This window comes from Stomoxys calcitrans, chromosome 4 (assembly GCF_963082655.1).
Source record: "Stomoxys calcitrans chromosome 4, idStoCalc2.1, whole genome shotgun sequence".
NCBI classification, from domain to species: Eukaryota; Metazoa; Arthropoda; class Insecta; order Diptera; family Muscidae; genus Stomoxys; species Stomoxys calcitrans.
In genome coordinates, this window is record NC_081555.1 from 70,788,593 (window position 1) to 70,806,606 (window position 18,014).

Sequence of the window (18,014 nt, forward strand, 5' to 3'; positions counted from 1 at the left end):
AAAGACTCTTGTAAATCAATTTCATTCAAAACTATAAGGTGGCAAAATCATTTTATAAAAACACAAAATTTATTTCTGCAAAGTGTTCATTCAAAAATATTACTAAAGGTGTCAAAATGTTGGATTTATAAATTCGGCAGCATATGTTCAAAGAAGTAATAAAATTTGACACAAATGATGAGAGCGTAAAAAAACCTAAACAAAAAGTGAAAAGTTTCATAAAACTAAGTACAAAAACAAAAATCCGACATTTTCGTTTAAAAGCTAAAGCAAATTCATAAATAAATATTCATTGTAAAATCTCTCGAAATTTGATAAAAAAAACATACTTAAAAATTTCTTTTTGTTTAATAAACTAAACTAAAAATTTTTTTTTTATATTTTGCAAAAGCCAACGAACAAGTAACGATGAATCAAAGGAAAATCTTATGTTACAACGAGCAATATGAATGTACATGAAAGAGAAACAAGGTTTTAACAAAAACAAAAGAGAAAAAAAGTTTCCAATGAGCTTGAAATCTTACTAACAGTTCTAAGTTAAATAATCTGACTCGGAAATATTAAGCAGCGATAAGTTTTTGGTTTCTTCTTTGCTAACGCGCTCATTCACGCTCATGAGCGATGGCAAAGGACTCGATTCCATGCGTTCACGATATGAACTGAACAGGCCACGGATTTTATTGAGTGGTGTTAGAGGCCGTATTGATCTTAACGCTATATTCACTCCAGTTGACTTTTCATTATTGACAGCAGACTCAGCAGCTGCAGTTTGGCTGATCGAGTTTGGCGTCAGCGCGGTTGTTGTAGCTGCGGCATCTTTTACTTCAGGAAATTCGGCAGTATTTACAAATGTTGGCTTTCCTGGAGACGCAAACAAACGTTTAGCTGTAGGCAGTTGTAGTATTGGCTCCCTTATGATTGCCTGGCCGGAAGAGTTATAAGTTATGGAAGAACTAGAAATCGAACGCACATATGGTTGTGGTTTCTTGTGAGAAGTTGGTGTTTGCGGTGGTATGGCAGGGTCTGTTTTATTGGCTGTCGATGCGTAGGTGTGAGACTTTTTGACAACTCTTGGTGAGGGGAAACTGTAAAGTAAATTTAAACATTTCAAACATTAATTATTAACCAAAGATGCCTTTAAACAAGATTTAGCCATTCCGCCACAGTAGAAGATTTCGAAACACAACAAGTTCTTGTGACCTTCATTTATAACAAACGGTACAGTGGCAGACATCCCAAAACTATTGAGAAGGCATTTAAAATGAATGGTTGTCCTTCACGTTGTGAGAGCTTCTTCTACTGTGGCGATTTTTTCGCAATATGAGTATTGATAGTTGCATGAATGTACTTACAAGTCCATTTCATCGTTGGAGTAACGCATTAGAGCTGATTTCCAGGAATGAATAGTAGGATACTTTGCCTTGTTAATGTCTACGTGAAAAATTGCATGTAAAACATCCAAATCTCGTTTTGTTGGTTCACTCCTGTGAAATGAAAAAAAAAAACAACAACCATAATGTGAGTAACTGCTGCTGAGTGCAACACAATTTAAATTTCTAAGCGTATAATACAATCTAGTATTGACATCTGGGAGATCATGCTATACAGATGGATCAAAGCTATAGGACAGAGTGGTCCTGGTCTACTTTGAGTACCCAGGGACTGAGATCTGTTTTCGACTGCCTGGCCATAATACGATCCGAACTTTGAGCTCCAATCTGTGTGGTGCCCATAGCTTTAACGAGAATCTTAGCTACCGGGCACATCCACAAGTTACGGATAGTGATATGCTCCATACGGAGTAGCTGCAACGGCAGTCGTGGACAATCAGCGGTATCGAGTGGAGAGTTTCAGTGGGAGGCCGGGCGGCACCGTCTCTTGCATAAATATTGGGTGCCTATGAAGTTCGATATGACAAGCCGAGTTATTAGCGTCTTTAACCAATGGTCACCATGTTCCCGCGGCAATTGATCCTTTGAACCGGAACGGAACTTGGTAAACTACAGGAGTTTGACGAGTATCGTCACCACCACACACAAATGTGGCTACAACAGCAACCACATGGCCAAATAGTACTCGGCACGTATTATGGCGACTGCGGGAGTCTTTGAGCTGTTTTGTTTCTCTTTCGAGACGAGCTCAATGATCGCAGATGTAAATGGAAAAGAAAAGCCAAAGATAGCAACACACACCAACCACTATGGGACGCGTTTCGTCTTTGGTTAGAAGACTTTTCAACCATATTAGGTATGATGGCTTCAAGGCAAGGGCAAAGAACTTATTAAGAGTTCGGTAAGTGTTTTAAAAGTACATTGACTGGCATAGTGCATTGCGATTTCTGATTCCCATATATATCTTCATCAACACCTTTGTCAAATTGATAAAGGTGCTCTATATATCCAACAACTATTGAGATAGTTGTAGATCACGCTTTGATCTTTTATATTTTTTATACCTATAAGTAATGCCCACTGCGAAAAAGTGGTCAGTATTTCAAAAAATGTATATACCAATGAAAGACATAGAATCTGCTATATATAGACCTAAATAATAGTAAGATTGAACTTTAATGCGAATTGTAAAGAGTTCTACACATTTTTGGCAACTGAGGAGGGCAGTCACTAGTCTAAACACAGTATGCAAGAATACATGGTGGACAAATGAAGTGTTACCCATTCTTTTTTGGTGTGCGAATATTTTTTATGGATTCAAGAAACAAAAAAGGTTTTTAAAATAATTTGAATTCCACAATCCAATCACTCTTTCTCAATATGACCACCTTTTGCCTCGACAAATGTGAATTCCGAACGTTGTGTTTTCTTATGAGAAAAAAATTCCCAAAGAGTTTAAGTGTAGCAACGGCAAGTAGTTTTCTATCTCAAGTAATTGATGGTCAGCTTGACCGCCAATGGTTACTCTGAAATTGTTATTAAACCGTTTAAACCAGGAATGCCTAAAAAATAAAGATCCGCCCTCCAATTTGTTTGTTTGTAATACTTTGTTTTTCTTTTTCTTAATAATCAAAATTAAATCCCAACTAATCCTGACCGTCAGTTTTGGCTTTGGGGATCGGGCAAACCTAGCCATATTGTGTTTCTTACGCGACGAAAAATTGATTTGCGCCGCTATTTGGGTCTATTCCGCTAAACGAATTCGAAAAAAATGTTTCGAAGGCACTTTTATTTTAAGTTTTTAAATGCAGGTGGTAAGGATTTGTCGATTCCCAACTTTCTTAGAAATATAGTGGTGGAAAAAAATCTAGGAACAATACGAATAATATTCAACAAATGAAAAGAAAATATGTATACATCAATCAAAGTCTGAATCGGAACATTCGTAAAACTGTTGATTTCAGAATGGTAAACGCTTGATATGGAGAAATCTCCTGTAAATTCACTTGGAAAAAATAATTGAGACAATTATCAAAATATTGTTATTGCAAAAGAATACTAGTTTACTTATAACTCAAGTTTTAGAAGGAGAAAACCCCCAACGGGCAATAATAATTTAAATTGTTTTTTTTGCAATATTCGTTTCGGTTGCAGAGTCACACAACTGAAGACGGTAAAATAAGTGATTGAAAACAAGTCAAAACATGTCAACTTTAGATACCCACCACCAGGGATATAATAATCATCCTATTTTATTATAACTCCACTACTATATCCATAGTTATATTTAAATAGGAGCTGGTGTCGATCATGTTTTATTCAGGTCCCGAGAACTCATACACAGTCCCGAGAACTCATACACAGTTAACAGTTTCAGCGAAATCAGGCAATAAATCCCCTTTTTTAGGGGATTAAGACCCTTAATTGGAAGATCAGTCTATACGACAGCAATATATCTATATAGCCTGATCTGATTCACATTTGGGTCAGACGTCGGGTGGCATAAAACAACTCACTGAATCAAATTTCAGCGAAATCGGGTAATGAATGCATCTTTTATGGGCCTTAGAATGCAGCTTTTATGGGCCATATAAAGGGTGATTTTTTTGAGGTTAGGATTTTCATGCATTAGTATTTGACAGATCACGTGGGATTTCAGACATGGTGTCAAAGAGAAAGATGCTCAGTATGCTTTGACATTTCATCATGAATAGACTTACTAACGAGCAACGCTTGCAAATCATTGAATTTTATTACCAAAATCAGTGTTCGGTTCGAAATGTGTTCAAATTTTGACAAATTTTGTTCAGCGATGAGGCTTATTTCTGGTTGAATGGCTACGTAAATAAGCAAAATTGCCGCATTTGGAGTGAAGAGCAACCAGAAGCCGTTCAAGAACTGCCCATGCATCCCGAAAAATGCACTGTTTGGTGTGGTTTGTACGCTGGTGGAATCATTGGACCGTATTTTTTCAAAGATGCTGTTGGACGCAACGTTACGGTGAATGAACACATTTCGAACCGAACACTGATTTTGGTAATAAAATTCAATGATTTGCAAGCGTTGCTCGTTAGTAAGTCTATTCATGATGAAATGTCAAAGCATACTGAGCATCTTTCTCTTTGACACCATGTCTGAAATCCCACATGATCTGTCAAATACTAATGCATGAAAATCCTAACCTCAAAAAAATCACCCTTTATATAGCAGCTATATCTAAATATAGTCCGATATGCACCCTATTTGAGTCGGATGTCCGGAGATCGGTCTATATATATACGGGCGGACAAACACACGGACATCGTTAAAACGTCTTAGAATTTTACGACGATTCGAAATATACAATATATACTTCGTAGGGTCGGAGAAGGATATTTCGATGTGTTGCAAACGGAATGACTAAATAGGGGGTATATTCCCCCTATCCTATGGTGGTGGGTATAAAAATAAGAAATTAGGGAAAACTCATTAAAAACTAGTAAGGAAAGGCACAAGTCGGGGGGAGCCGACTATATAATACCCTACACCTACCCTACAATTATAAATTCGGGCAATATATAAATATGTACGTATATAAGAGCTATATCTAAATCTGAAAATCGTTTGAAAATTGTTGTTACTACCATATAAGTGCAAATCTGGCGATAAATATTTATGGGTGCTACATCCAAATCTGAACCGATTTTGATGAAATCTCGTACATATGTTAAGATCAGTAACAGCAGTAACAACAGTAACAATCCCATGGCAGCCGGTTGTACGCACCGGATTGACCCGATGGAATCCTCATCGGCAAGGGCTGCCGCCTCAGTGTACGTGTTCGTCTTTTTTCGTCATGGGAGAGGCACATCCCGGAGTGCCTTCTCCGTACGCTTCTGGTCCGTGCCGGGATTGAAAAGAACCCCGGACCCTGGTTCTGTTCGGTTTGCCAGAACCGCCTTCATCATCGGTCGGTGTCGGTGAGGTATAACCGGTGCTTGGAGTGGGTACATTTCCGTTCTTGCTCTGGCCTAACTTCACTACGGGAGTATAGTCATACTGGCTATGTCGCAAGGTGCTGTGCGAACATAGCCAGCAGTGGGTCACAAGCGTCGCCGTTGTCGCCTTCGGCGTCCTCGTCGTCGGACTATGTGACCCCCCGACCTCTCCCGTACGGCAATTTATGCAACGACAGCACCCTAGCCCTACTATTGCCAGGCCAGTGCCGGGAAGTGTATCGTTCATGCAGTTAAAGTGCAACGGACTGCGTGGCAAGATCGATGAGATCGTAGATTTTGAGTCGGAAGAGCATATCGGTCGCAGCGATCCAGGAGACAAAGCTGACCAACACCTGCAGCTTGCACAGTTGTCACGGTTACAATGTGCTACGTAAGGATCGCTCAAGGAATGGAGGTGGGGGATTGGCCTTCGTTATACACCATTCCGTGCAGTATAGACCTATCTCGCCTGCGCTTGACGCTAGTGACCCATACATGGAATGGGGGTACCAGACAGGTCTGGTACTGCCGAGATAGAGATATACAACGTGTATATACCGCCGGTTGGTAGCTGTGTCCCGATTAATGGCCAGGCTTACAACCCCGACATAAGTGGGTTGCTATCTGGCCATAGTCGTCTGGTTCTGGGGGATTTTAATGCACATCACTCGTCATGGCATTCTCCCCTAGGTAACGACCAGCGTGGCATAGCTTTGGCAGAGCAGATAGATAGCTCCACGTTTTGCACGGTGAATGAGAATGCCCCCACTAGGAATACGAGGAGGTGCAGCAGCTCGCCAGACATCTCAATTGCATCCCCTGATCTCCTGAGTGACGTCTCCTGGCAAGCCGTCATCTCTTTGGGGTCAGACCACCTCTCCATAATTCTCACCATCGACCGACCACCCGACTTCATAACCTCTGAGCGCCGGACGTTCATCAATCGCTTTATACCAGCCGGTCGAATACCACAAGTGCGACCCAATTTCCCGGCGTAAGCAGTGGTGCTATGGACCCCGCTAACCCCAGAATCAGCGAGCTGAATCTGGAAATAAACAGGGTAGTCAACGAACATAAGCGGAATTTGTGGATGGAACACTTGGAGCAATGTAACTTAGGCACCGGTGCAGGCAAACTGTGGGCCACTGTTAAGTCTCTCTCGAACCCCGGTAGACGGGATGACAGGACCTCAGTCACTTTTGGCGAGATAACCGATACTCATCCGAAGAGATGCGCCAGGTTGTTCAACCGTCAATTTATTGTGCATCCCGAGAGAGACAGGGCAAGGAGGAGAGCCATTCGCCGTATTCGTGGTCTCCGAGCCGATGAACAGCAATCACAATTTACCGTGGGCGAAGTTACGAATGTCATCCGTGGCGCCAAATCTTCCAAGGCGTTGGGCCCCAACGGAATCTCTACATTGATGCTGAAGAATCTGGATTCACCTGGAGTTGAGTACCTTACCACTGTCCTTAACCTGTCATTGAACACTCTTATAGTTCCCGATGTCTGGAAAATGGGCAGAGTGATCCCGCTACTGAAGCCTGGAAAAGACCCGAGTTTGGGGGAGTCGTACAGACCGATCTCCCTTCTCTCACCAGTGGCAAAAACGCTTGAGGCATTACTCCTCCCGAGCCTCGTAGAAGAATTTCCATTCGCCGAGCATCAACATGGATTTCGGAGACTGCACAGCACAACAACAGCTTTGCATGCCATCACCACACACATTTGCCGTGGCTTCAATCAACCCAGGACATGTGATAGGACGGTCACGGGACCTATCGAAGGCATTCGACACGGTCAGCCATGCCAAATTATTTGAGGACATCGCCAACACGTCCCTCCAGCCAGGCCTGAAACGTTGGGTCGCGAATTATTTGTGTGGCCGCCAGTCATTTGTGGAATTTAGGGATAAGAAGTCAAAACACCGTAGAGTGAAACAGGGAGTTCCCCAAGGCGGGGTGATATCTCCGGCTCTGTTTAACCTCTACCTATCATCCATCCCACCTCCTCCAGACGGCATAGAGATCGTATCATATGCGGACGACTGTACGATCATGGCATCAGGCCCCCCACCCATTGATGACATCTGCGATAGGTTGAACGTCTACCTCAACGAGCTTGCCTCATATTTCGCTGCAAGAAATCTGAAGATATCCGCCACCAAATCTTCAGCCACACTGTTCACTACAAATACGCGTGAGGTGAATTCTGAGCTGACTGTGATGGTCGATGGAGAAATGATTCCGACCATCAAGTGTCCCAAAATACTTGGCGTCACATTTGACAGCTCCTACACTTTCTCCCCACATGCCACAGCAATCTGCAATAAAGTCAAAAGTAGAAACAAGGTCCTCAAGTCACTTGCTGGCAGCACTTGGGGTGCAGACAAAGAAACCTTGTTGACCACGTACAAAGCAATTGGCCGGTCTGTGGTAAGTTATGCAGCGCCAGTGTGGTCACGTCAACTTTGTGACACGCAGTGGAATAATATTCAGATCTGTCAGAATGCCGCCCTCCGAACTGCGACGGGCTGTCTCCTTAGTTCTCATGTGGACCACCTCCATCAGGAGACAAAGATCCTACCAGTGCGAAGACATAACTACATGCTGTCTAAGCAATACCTTTTGGGCTGTTATCGCAGAAATCATCCAAATCAACATCTTGTGGATAGATAACCACCGCCCAGAAGCCTTAAGGTAGATCTACACCATCTAGAGCGTGAGGTTCAGCGCTACAAGAGAGAACCTCTAGATCAAGCGGCATATCAAGCGGGTCTGAGCAACATTCATGCAGACACGGTACCAGACGCGTTAATTGGCTACCGGGTGAATGTAGTCTTTGGAGAACGACCGCCACCCATTGCATCCGAAGAAATCGACCTCCCCGGCAAACCAGAGTAGTTCTGGCTCTATTACGTTCCGGCAGATGCAGCCGCCTCAATTCCCACAGAGCTAGGATTGATGCCGACGTGCAAGATGTATGTCCCGATTGTAACCAGGGACCGCACGATACACGTCACCTGTTTAACTGCCCGGCCAGACCCACTCGACTCAGACCCAGATCCCTGTGGACGCACCCCATCTTAGTCGCGGAGTTCCTGGGTCTTGACACTCTACAGAATCAAGCAGACGAAAGATAGTACACAACAAGTAAAAGCGAGCTAAGTTCGGCCGGGCCGAATCTTATATACCCTCCACCATGGATCGCATTTGTCGAGTTCTTTTCCCGCCATCTCTTCTTAGGCAAAAAAGGATATAAGAAAAGAGTTGCTCTGCTATTAAAACGATATCAAGATATGGTCCGGTTCGGACCACAATTAAATTATATGTTGGAGACCTGTGTAAAATTTCAGCCAATTCGTATAAGAATTGCGCCCATTGGGGCTCACGAAGTAAAATAGAGAGAAAGATTTATATGGGATCTGTATCGGGCTATAGACCGATTCAGACCATAATAAACACGTTTGTTGATGGTCATGAGAGGATCCGCCGTACAAAATTTCAGTCATATCGGATAATAATTGCGACCTCTAGGGGTCAAGAAGTCAAGATCCCAGATCGGTTTATATGGCAGCTATATCAGGTTATGAACCGATTTGAACCTTATTTGACACAGTTGTTGGATATCATAACGAAAACTTCGTGCAAAAATTCATTCAAATCGGATAAGAATTGTGCCCTCTAGAGGCTCAAGAAGTCAAGACCCAAGATCGGTTTATATGGCAGCTATATCAGGTTATGGACCGATTTGAACCATACTTGGCACAGTTGTTGGATATCTTAACGAAATACTTCGTGCAAAAATTCATTCCATTCGGATAAGAATTGCGCCCTCTAGAGTCTCAAGAAGTCAAGACCCAAGATCGGTTTATATGGCAGCTATATCAGGTTATGGACCGATTTAAACCATACTTGGCACAGTTGTTGGATATCATAACGAAATACTTCGTGCAAAAATTCATTCCATTGGGATAAGATTTGCGCCCTCTAGAGGCTCAAGAAGTCAAGACCCAAGATCGGTTTATATTGCAGCTATATCAGGTTATGAACCGACTTGTATTTTATTTGACATAGTGGTTGAAAGTAAAAATAAAATACGTCATGCAAAATTTCAGCCAAATCGGATAGGAATTGCGCCCTCTAGAAGCTCAAGAAGCCAAATCCCCAGATCTGTTTATATGACAGCTATATCAGGTTATGGACCGATTTGAACCATACTTAGCACAGTTGTTGGATATCATAACGAAATACTTCGTGCAAAAATTCATTCAAATCGGATAAGAATTGTGCCCTCTAGAGGCTCAAGAAATCAAGACCCAAAATCGGTTTATATGGCAGCTATATCAGGTTATGGACCGATTTGATCCATACATGGAACAGTTGTTGGATATAATAACAAAACACGTCGTGCAAAATTTCATTTCAATCGGATAAGAATTGCGCACTCTAGAGGCTCAAGAAGTCAAGACCCAAGATCGGTTTATATGGCAGCTATATCAGGTTATGGACCGAATTGAACCATACTTGGCACCGTTGTTGGATAAAATAACAAAACACGTCGTGCAAAATTTCATTCCAATCGGATAAGAATTGCGCCCTCTAGAGGCTCAAGAAGTCAAGACCCAAGATCGGTTTATATGGCAGCTATATCAGGTTATGGACCGATTTAAACCATACTTGGCACAGTTGTTGGATATCATAACGAAATACTTCGTGCAAAAATTCATTCCATTGGGATAAGATTTGCGCCCTCTAGAGGCTCAAGAAGTCAAGACCCAAGATCGGTTTATATTGCAGCTATATCAGGTTATGAACCGACTTGTATTTTATTTGACATAGTGGTTGAAAGTAAAAATAAAATACGTCATGCAAAATTTCAGCCAAATCGGATAGGAATTGCGCCCTCTAGAAGCTCAAGAAGCCAAATCCCCAGATCTGTTTATATGACAGCTATATCAGGTTATGGACCGATTTGAACCATACTTGGCACAGTTGTTGGATATCATAACGAAATACTTCGTGCAAAAATTCATTCAAATCGGATAAGAATTGTGCCCTCTAGAGGCTCAAGAAGTCAAGACCCAAGATCGGTTTATATGGCAGCTATATCAGGTTATGGACCGATTTGATCCATACATGGAACAGTTGTTGGATATAATAACAAAACACGTCGTGCAAAATTTCATTTCAATCGGATAAGAATTGCGCACTCTAGAGGCTCAAGAAGTCAAGACCCAAGATCGGTTTATATGGCAGCTATATCAGGTTATGGACCGAATTGAACCATACTTGGCACCGTTGTTGGATATAATAACAAAACACGTCGTGCAAAATTTCATTCCAATCGGATAAGAATTGCGCACGCTAGAGGCTCAAGAAGTCAAGACCCAAGATCGGTTTATATGGCAGCTATATCAGGTTATGGACCGATTTGAACTATACTTGGCGCAGTTGTTGGATATCATAACAAAACACGTCGTGCTAAATTTCATTCCAATCGGATAAGAATTGCGCACTCTAGAGGCTCAAGAAGTCAAGACCCAAGATCGGTTTATATGGCTGCTATATTAAAACATGGACCGATATGGCCCATTTACAATACCAACCGACCTACACTAATAAGAAGTATTTGTGCAAAATTTCAAGCGGCTAGCTTTACTCCTTCGGAAGTTAGCGTGCTTTCGACAGACAGACGGACGGACGGACGGACATGGCTAGATCGACATAAAATGTCACGACGATCAAGAATATATATACTTTATGGGGTCTCAGACGAATATTTCGAGTAGTTACAAACAGAATGACGAAATTAGTATACCCCCCATCTTATGGTGGAGGGTATAATAAACTGCTAAAACAACAACAACAAGATCAGTAACAAAACAATCCACGCCAAATTTTGTGCAGATCGGTTACAAATTGTTTTTATTACAGCCTTATAAGTGTAAATCGGGCGAAACATATATATTGGAGCTAAATCCAAATCTGAACCGATTTTGATGAAATCTAGCAGATTTGTATAGATCAGTAGCAAAACAATGCGTGGCAAATTTTGTGCGGATCGGTTGAAAATTTTAGCTACTACGGCCATTTAAATGCAAATCGGGCGATACATATATATGGAAACTATATATAAATCTGAACCGATTTCGATGATATGTTAAGATCAGTAACAAAACAATCCATGCCAAATTTTGTGCAGATCGATTGAAAATTGTAGCTACTACGGCCATTTAAGTGCAATTAAGTTGATACATATATATGGGAGCTATATCTAAATCTGAACCGATTTTTATGAAAATCAATAGCGTTCGTCCTTGGGCAAAAAAAGTGATATGTGCAACATGTCGTGATGATTGGGTAACAAATACGACTTGAACTTTGATTACAAGAATACATGAACTTATAGACGGACATAGCTAAATCGAATCAGAAAGTGATTCTGCGTCGATCGGTATACTTAGCAATGGGTCTAGCTCTTCTCCTTCTTAGCGTTGCAAACAAATGCACAAATCTATAATAGCCTGTACCACAGTGGTGGTGAAGCGTATAAAAATGCAAATATAATGACCTGTTGGAGAGACAAAGATGTCAATGCAATTCGATCTATAATTTCTGTGGAAAATAGAGGAAGGAAGCAAAAGACATGTGGAAAATAATCCATTTATAACATTTCGAGAAATACAACAATTTTTATATGCGCCATTTACAAGTCCAACAGTTTGAAATAGGTGTATGTTTGCCGGATTTGTAAATACAAGACCAAAAAGTTTTGACAGAGCAAAAAATATATAAAAAAAATTAATTTTTTGCCAAGCAGCCAAGAGAAAATAAACAAAATATATGAAAACAAGTAAAAGCGTGCTAAGTTCGGCCGGGCCGAATCTTATATACCCTCCTCCATGGATCGCATTTGTCGAGTTCTTTTCCTGGCATCTCTTCTTAGGCAATAAAGGATATAAGAAAAGATTTGCTCTGCTATTAGAGCGATATCAATATATGCTTCGGTTTGACCCACAAAAAAATTATATGTTGGATACCTATGTAAAATGTCAGCCAATTCGAATAAGAATTGCGCCCTTTGCGGGCTCAAGAAGTAAAATAGAGAGATCGATTTATATGGGAGCTGTATCGGGCTATAGACCGATTCAGACCATAATAAACACGTATGTTGGCGGTCATGAGAGAATCCGTCGTTCAAAATTTCAGGCAAATCGGATAATAATTGCGACCTCTACAGGCTCAAGAAGTCAAGATCCCAGATCGGTTTATATGACAGCTATATCAGGTTATGAACCGATTTGAACCATACTTGGCACAGTTGTTGGATATCATAACAAAACACGTCGTGCCAAAATTCATTCAAATCGGATAAGAATTGCGCCCTCTAGAGGCTCAAGAAGTCAAGACCCAAGATCGGTTTATATGACAGCTATATCAGGTTATAGACCGATTTGAATCATTCTTGGCACAGATGTTGGATATCATGACAAAACAAGTCGTGCGAAATTTCATTTCAATCGGATAATAATTGCGCACTCTAGAGTCTCAAGAAGTCAAGACCCAAGATCGGTTTATATGACAGCTATATCAGGTTATGAACCGATTTGAACCATACTTGGCACAGTTGTTGGATATCATAACAAAACACGTCGTGCAAAATTTCATTCCAATCGGACAAGAATTGCACACTCTAGAGGCTCAAGAAGTCAAGACCCAAGATCGGTTTATATGGCAGCTATATCAAAACATGGACCGATATGGCCCATTTACAATACCAACCGACCTACACTAATAAGAAGTATTTGTGCAAAATTTCAAGCGGCTAGCTTTACTCCTTCGGAAGTTAGCGTGCTTTCGACAGACAGACAGACGGACGGACGTACAGACGGACGGACGGACAGACGGACGGACGGACAGACGGACGGACATGGCTAGATCGGCATAAAATTTCTCGACGATCAAGAATATATATACTTTATGGGGTCTCAGACGAATATTTCGAGTAGTTACAAACAGAATGACGAAATTAGTATACCCCCCATCTTATGGTGGAGGGTATAAAAACGGTATGTCCCTATTATTTTTTCCACCACTGTATATACCAAAAACAACAATAAAACAAAACAGACTTACCCATAAATAAAATGCTTATATCCATCATCATCATCCTCCACTTCGTTTAAGCGATGACAGTTAGTTGGACTATCAGGAGGTGTAAAAAAAACTTCCTCTTCGTCGCTATCTGAACCAAAATCAGACTATAAGTGCAGAGGTGAATAAAATACATCAAAAAATATTTCAAGAATTGTTCGATGCATGCTATGACCGACTTACCCAAAATACATTCTCATCAATATCATCTGATGAATCGTTGTCCACCTTCGGATTACGATATTCTGTGGAGATTTTCTCATTAACTTGTTGTTGTTGTAAAGACTTCTCTTGTTGCTTCATACGTTGATGATTTTTGTAACGCGCTTCCATGCGATTGCGGTGACTGGTTTTGCGACTTAAATTACTCTCCCACTGGCAGTTGCAATCATTCTCTTGGGACCACACTTTTGAACACATATCCTCGGTTTTTAAATTTTCCGGAAGGATTTGTTCAACTGAAAATGTTAAGGGAAAACATGTTAAAGCGAGGTAAGTTCGGCCGGGCCGAATCTTATATACCCTCCACCATGGATAACATTTGTCAAGTTCTTTGCCCGGTATCTCTTAATAGGCAAACAAAGGATAATGGATACAAATTGCCATGCTTCATAGAGGAAGTCGTTGAACAGCCAAATCGAAGAAGTATTGAGCCCTCTATAGGCTTAAGAAGTATAATCGGGAGATCGGTTTATTTGGGATCTATATCAGGTTATGAACCGAATTAGACCATATTTGGAATAATAGTTGCAAGTCGAAACAAACGACTTTATGCAAAATGTTAGCCAAATCTAATATCCGATTTGGATATTGCGTTCTCATAACGCAGGTCCTCGGCCGAGTACCAGTGTTAGCATAGAATAATTGGTAGTTTAAACATGGACCGATATGGCCCATTTACATTCCCAACCGATCCACACGAAAAGAAAAAGTTTGTGCAAAATTTGAAGCGCCTAGCTTTATTAGAGTGTTTTCGACAAACGGATGGACATGACTAAATGGACTTAGAATGCTAAAACGATCAAGAATATATATATATACTTTGTTTGGTCTCAGTTCAATATTTCGATTTGTTACAAACGGAATGACGAAATTATTATACCCCCATCCTATGGAAGAGAGTATAATTAGAATAAACAACGCTAAAAAATATTTACTCCTCAGTGCCTACCTGGATTCTCTAGCTTATGGAGTATGCGTGAACAAACGCATTCTATGTGTTCGCGCCTCTCACCCTGTTGACGCAGAAGATTTCGCAAAATGTTCAATATTTTCGCCTTCATTTCAGAACTGATCTCCTGGGAATTTTCCAAAAACGTCCCAACCAAGTTGCCAATGCGTGAATGTACTTTTTCAAAATTGACATTAGCAAAACTGGCATCTTCTTTGAAACTGTAAATCAAAGATTTCACTCGACGCAATTCCAAAAGTAATGCGTCGTTTATAGACACTTCATTCTCAATATTGTGGACAATAGTTTTGGTCATTCGGCGGGCATGCACTTGTAATGATTTTTCAACATATGTGTAGGGCGTCGCAGATTGTTGAGCAGCAGAGGCGTTCATATTTGAAGGAACCGGGTTGCTACTACGAAAGCCATTTTCGAAACGCTGATTAATGCCGTTTCTCCAGCGGCTATTTGCGTCTGTTGCATCTGCGTTAGATGTGCCAACAAAGCCGAATTTCTCCAATGCCGAGCAAACATCTTCCAACATTTCGGCATTGCGTCCAATGGACCTCTTTTTGTTCTGCTCACTCTCGTAGTCCGCTTGCTTTTGAGCCAGATATTTTTCCAGAATCGCAATACCCTTCTCGGAAGCGATGTCTATAAACTTCTCTAAAAAATCCCAATACTCTTGCCATTCAACATTTTGTTCCTTGGCTAGATTACGGCCGATGCATTCAATACCCTTTTCGGCATCAGTATTTTTTACATGGCGTTCTTTATAGCCCGGACTGTCGTAGATATCGGAAACATGCATATAGTCAGTTTCTAGGCAGCCCGGCATGGGCGATGCCAAATTTTGCTCGCGATAAGTGAAAAATGCATCCCTTTTGATCTTGAACAAAGGAGTTCCAGGGCAAAGGCTTCCCTTGAATTTGTTCTCTACGCTGTGATTATTATTGGTTTCCTGTTTATTGAATGCCTCCCGCTCGTTTTCTTTGTCCTGATTACCGTTTTGATGGTCGTCGAATGAATCATTTAGAATCAATGAGGATTGATCAGCAAAACCGTTGGTTTCGTTCGTTCCATTGTGACGCTCATCTGTGCGATGAGGTGTTGAGTTGAAGAGAGAACGCCGCTGAAGCATGGCAGTGGGCGAATTTGTTGCACTACCTGAATCACGTGGAGTGGACGGTAGACTATTGCGGGATTTCATGGGTGATATAAACGGATTATTGGCTATTGGCGAGCTGACATTGCTGCCCAATCGAGGAGGTGTTTTCCAACGACGATAAAATTTCTAAACAAAAGGAAACATTGTACGTTAAACTCAAAACAAGGAAACATTGTACGTTAAACAAACCACTTACCTTGGCCTGATCTTGAGTCATTGGACCTGCTAATGCTTTAATTTCGACTTCAGGACTTAAAGGATCACAGTTAAGTTGCTACAGAAATTTATAAATGTGAAATGTAAAGTTTCTTTGCGTATTGCAAAATTTAAAAATGTCACTTACAGGTGGGTTATTAGCTGCAAATGGTTGACCAATTTGGGCAGGTATAGAACTATCGACCGAACGGAGAACAGGCACATAATAACGCTCCTTAAAAAGCTCTTCTATTTTTGTTTGTCTGCCGTCTATGCTTGATGAGCGTAAACAAATTATCTACATTTAAGAAAAAAAGAAACGATTACATTTTAGCTAGAACACATCCGTACTATCCATTCTAGGCCACTTACGTGCTGCGCTAATTTGCCTTCGTTGTTTCGCGTCAATTTACATTCGGGATAGGAAAGCAAGAGTTCCACCATTGCCACGTTACCGAATTTAGACGCCAAATGCAAAGGCGTATCGCTGCGCCCCTTTTCCGGTATATTGAGATAATAGTCCAGGAGATTTATGCACAATTCCTGGCACATTTTCTGATCGTACTTTTTCCCGGTCAACAGATCGGCAAATTTCGTATCAGAAACAGTCTTTAAAATAAGTTCAGCTATTTGCGGACGATTTGAGAGTGCACAAACGTGCATGGCATTGTAGCGGTAGCCCTCTTTGAGTGTCGTTGGAGTATCACCAGAGCTCACGAGATAACGTGGATTATCCCAAATAGTTTGTTTCACGCGATTGTAATCGTCGTCTTCTATCAATTTGCGAAATCGCACAAGTTCTTGTTTTGTGGGAGCTCTAAATGCGGGTGTTTCCAACGATGCCGTAGAAGCTGTACATTTTCAAATAAAAGTATTCAGACATTTTTTTAATTCAATTCTCTCAATATTTATAACAATCGATCAATTGAAACCTACTTCTAACATCGTTGTATTTTTGTTGTACAATTTCAAATCCAGTTTTGGCATATTTGATGGCATCTTCTTCAATGGAGAATTCCTTAAGCCGGGCATCTTTATGCTTTTTAAGAACTTTTAATGCGTCTGCCTTAGCCTTGAATACCAGTTGAGATTCTGTTGAAATAGTTAAAGAGAACAAAAAACATAAATTCATAATTTTAGGCAAGTTTAACAGTTATCGACTGGCATTCAGCCGGCAAAGACGTGTCTCACGTCGCGTTTCTCCCAATCGTATAACAACACACAAAAAAGGGAGCACCTGAAAAAACAAGCAATCTTTTTTTATATCCTTCTTTAGAGCCCTTCTTCTCTCTTTCAAAAAAAAAAAAAAACCAACAACTGTTATAAAGTGGGAAAGAGAAGGGATCCTCCGGGCAAACCATCTAATAGATTTCTTTCAATTAAAAGATTTTATCACCCACCGCTCCGTCCATGAGAACAAAAACCAATGAATACCAATCTTTACATCTTTAGTGCAAAGAAATAAACCCGAAAAACCCTAGATATGTTGTGATCACTTCAACGGACGCCATCAAACCTTTGAACATGCTCAGCCCATTCGCTATCAAGAAGTACCTAGATGCCATTTCGAAGGAATTAAAATCCATATCATTGTTAAGAGATAGAAGTTGTTGCGCCCCCATAGCGGAGACATTTTTAAAGACCAAGAACATCCCAAACTGCAATGGACCGCATAGTTCTACTGATAGAAACTGCCCTAGATACAAGCAAATGAAAGAAATATTGAAAATAAAAGCAGAAGAGTACTGCAGCATTGCTGAAGCTCGAAGAATTTATGAAGAACCCAACTCATTCAAATCAAACCACTACATATGCAGCCATTTTTAAAGAAAACAACACAACCAACTCCAACAACAGTTAATACTGAACCAACAGCCATCCACCAGCAACAAAACAATATTCCCAATAAATCCCAACACAAAAACTGCCGCCACACACCTGCTCGCAAATACTCCC

General features: G+C 40.9%; 1 protein-coding gene across 1 annotated transcript in view; it reads right to left on the reverse strand.

Annotated features, from left to right (window-relative positions):
• Positions 1–336: 336 nt before the first annotated feature.
• LOC106095208 (ankyrin repeat and LEM domain-containing protein 2 homolog) overlaps positions 337–18,014 on the reverse strand; it is a 68,889-nt gene continuing 51,211 nt past the window's right edge. The window contains exons 2-10 of the mRNA XM_059366583.1: positions 16,995–17,150; positions 16,431–16,909; positions 16,207–16,356; positions 16,060–16,137; positions 14,696–15,989; positions 13,708–13,982; positions 13,507–13,631; positions 1,353–1,484; positions 337–1,085 (exon numbers count right to left, since the gene is read on the reverse strand). Coding sequence (XP_059222566.1) covers positions 533–1,085; positions 1,353–1,484; positions 13,507–13,631; positions 13,708–13,982; positions 14,696–15,989; positions 16,060–16,137; positions 16,207–16,356; positions 16,431–16,909; positions 16,995–17,150 — 3,242 coding nt within the window. The 3' untranslated portion in view covers positions 337–532. The remainder of the gene's footprint in view (positions 1,086–1,352; positions 1,485–13,506; positions 13,632–13,707; positions 13,983–14,695; positions 15,990–16,059; positions 16,138–16,206; positions 16,357–16,430; positions 16,910–16,994; positions 17,151–18,014) is intronic.